This window comes from Humulus lupulus, chromosome 2 (genome assembly GCF_963169125.1).
Source record: "Humulus lupulus chromosome 2, drHumLupu1.1, whole genome shotgun sequence".
Lineage (NCBI taxonomy): Eukaryota > Viridiplantae > Streptophyta > Magnoliopsida > Rosales > Cannabaceae > Humulus > Humulus lupulus.
Genome location: NC_084794.1, coordinates 53,208,884 through 53,211,847, shown reverse-complemented (window position 1 = coordinate 53,211,847; position 2,964 = coordinate 53,208,884). Strand labels below are relative to the sequence as shown.

General features: G+C 37.9%; 1 protein-coding gene across 1 annotated transcript; it reads left to right on the top strand.

Moving 5' to 3' along the window:
- Positions 1-950: 950 nt before the first annotated feature.
- On the top strand, positions 951-2,616 carry LOC133817815 (E3 ubiquitin ligase BIG BROTHER-related). The gene has a single exon (XM_062250419.1). It carries the CDS (start codon positions 1,092-1,094, stop codon positions 2,325-2,327), a length of 1,236 nt encoding a protein of 411 aa, XP_062106403.1. The 5' UTR covers positions 951-1,091; the 3' UTR covers positions 2,328-2,616.
- Positions 2,617-2,964: the final 348 nt, after the last annotated feature.

Below are 2,964 nucleotides of genomic sequence, written 5' to 3'. Positions count from 1 at the left end.
AAACAGATCTGGTCCAGTTCTATATATTCTCTAATATATAGAGTACTTCCACTAAAGTGTCCTACTACACTAGTAATCTGGATCTAGATCACATGTATTCATAATACTAGTGGACCGTACTTGCAGTAATTAATCTAAATATTCCATAACTTTATTTTACTACGAGCTATTCAAGTTCATTTATCTCAAACACAATCATTCCGTACAAATACGTGGTTGAGATCACATATATGAACTTATGAATTGTTCTGATATTTACTTAATATTATCCCAAAATAATATAATCCATAAAATATATGCATAAAAATTCAATTTATTTATTTATTTCTTAAAACAATGTCTACTACATATGCTTTCAGGCATAATTCCCAACACTTTCAAGATTGCATCTACGGTTGAGCCTTTCAAAGATCTTTTCTACAAATGACCTTTTTCGAGCTCATATTTGCGGTAGAGCCCTTTCGAGCTCTTTCGAACTCTTTACTACAATTGAGTTCTTCTCAACCATTAAATTAAATGATATATTTTACTCAACCATGATCAACTAATTTTATGGAAAAAATTATTCCCTACAAAAACTGCTTATAAATTAGTCAAGTATTAATTTATAATTGATAATGAATTTATTTAGTTTAACAAAATTCTACTTTGCATTCTGACTTTCGAACTTGTTGATTTATTTCAATGAGTATTGAGTATTGGTCTCTCTTTACATTTGAAAATTTGAGAAAATAAGATTAAGTAGAACAACAACAATAAATGAGTCCACTATTTAAAATTGGAGGAACAATAATAAAGACGCGTTGTTGTTGTACTGTACTGAAGGAGCAGCAACAAATTTTGTTACAACAAACGACGGGTAAAATTAGATCGCCGTTTGCTCGCAACGACATCAACTTCGGCAAGATAAGCGACATGTCGTTTTTATTCAACGTTTCTTTCTTCCCTTCAACAACTTTTTGTCAGATTCAAGGAAAGTTCCACAAAACAAAACCTGACTGAGCAGAATCCATGAATTTCACTTAACAAAACCCTAGATCCTCCATGTAAATCCAAACCTTCAGATTCCGTAATTCATATTCGCCACAGCCATGGCTCAAGGTGATAATCCCGATGTAAAGTTTGCCCTTGAAGAACCGGACTCTCAAAACCTAGATTCCATCTCTCAATGGTGCGCCTCCATTAACGATGCTTGCGAAAACCACAATTGCAACCCCTTCGCCTCAACCTCATTCGTTTGTTCTCCGGTAACCCTAGTCGATGCCGTCGGTCCCGGAAGCTGCGACTCCGATTGGTTCTCCCATTCCGGCTCTGACTCCGACTCCGACCCCGACATCAGCTGTTTTGTCACAGATCTCTTCGAGCGTGGCAGCTCCGAGCAACGTGATGGTTATAGTGATCCAAATTCAGGTTTGTCTTTGAACGAGTTTGAAATTGGGGGTTGTTCTGAAGGAGTTGACTTTGAGTTAGGTGAACGTTCAGGTCCACGAGGGGTTGATTCGATCGTGGAAGGACTTAGAATTGTTGAATTCGATTCGGAGTCGGATTCTGAAGATGGTAGTTTTGGGGTTTTGGGTTTCAATTCGTTGCACGATAATGAAAGCAGGAATGTTAGTAATAATCGAGTCAACAATTGGGATATTCAGAGGCCTTCAAATGACCCTTGTCTGGAAGACCAAAGGTCTCTCTCTGAGGATTTTGATTGGGAAGAAGTGGAGGAAAGGGTCACTGAGAGAGAAAATCTCAGCATTGTGATTGATGACGATGTGGAAGAAGAGGTACCAATAGAGGAAGATGAAGAGTATGCAGAACAAGCAGCGAGAAACATTGAGTGGGAAATTCTGCTGGCGATCAATAATCTAGCCACGAATTCGAGTTTAGAACGCAATGTAGATTCTGGTACCGAATCCTATTTCTCTGTTCAGGATGACTACATTTATGCTGTTGGTGTTGAATATGAAACCCTTTTCGAGCAATTCATTGAAAGTGAGAGTGCTTTGAAAGGTAGCCCTCCAGCTGCGAAAAGCGTTGTGGAGAATCTTCCTTTTGTTGAGTTAACAGTGGAGGAGTTGCAGAAAGATGATGTTGTTTGTGCTGTTTGCAAAGATAAGATTTTGGTGGAGGAGAAGGTGAAGAGGCTACCATGTTGTCACTACTACCATGGGGACTGCATTGTGCCCTGGTTGGGCATTCGGAACACATGCCCTGTTTGTAGGTATGAGTTGCCAACAGATGATCCGGATTATGAGCGGAGGAAGAGCCAAAGGGCTCACCGTGTCTCGCCAACGGATTCTCAGGTCACATTCAATTTCGAGTTATTTGCCTGAATGTTATCCATGTGTATATATTCACCCAATGTACATAGTTTCCGTAGATGAGAACTGTGTACGAACCGTGTCAGAGTTTTTTGGATTGTTGTAATAGTGTATAGTTTTTATATATTGGCTGCTACACTCCTTGCAATTTCACTTGAATAATTTGCTTTTGATGTCAAAACTGAGTTATTGTTCTGATACCAATGATCCTTGGTTTGAATCAAGAGCAATGGTTTGTCATTCAATACTGCTTAGTAAATTTTCTTCTAGTTCTTATACTAATCTTATGATTGATTTGATATGCTTTGTAGCATTAGTTTACTCGAGTTAATTTTAACCCTGTCATTTTCTCTTCCTGAGAATAATTAATTAGAACTTAACGTTTTTAGTTGCTTTAGGAAAGTTGCAAAGAAAAGTAAATGTAGGATAAGAAAAATCTATAGTTCATTGCATTTGCAGAAAAGTTAAAGTTAATGTTTACAGAAGGAATCTGCCTCGTGGACTTTTGTTCTCTTGAGCAAAAGTTTGAGTTTATACTCCTTCGAGAAAAGACAGTAATAAGAGGTTACAGATAGTTGTGGTTTGTTCTTTGGTGAATGCTAAACTAAGGTGGCAGATTGGCTATTGGGGTCTGTAGAATCCCATGGTT

Excerpts from the sequence above, each read along its gene's own strand:
- LOC133817815 (XM_062250419.1), top strand. The coding sequence starts at position 1,092 with ATGGCTCAAGGTGATAATCCCGATGTAAAGTTTGCCCTTGAAGAACCG.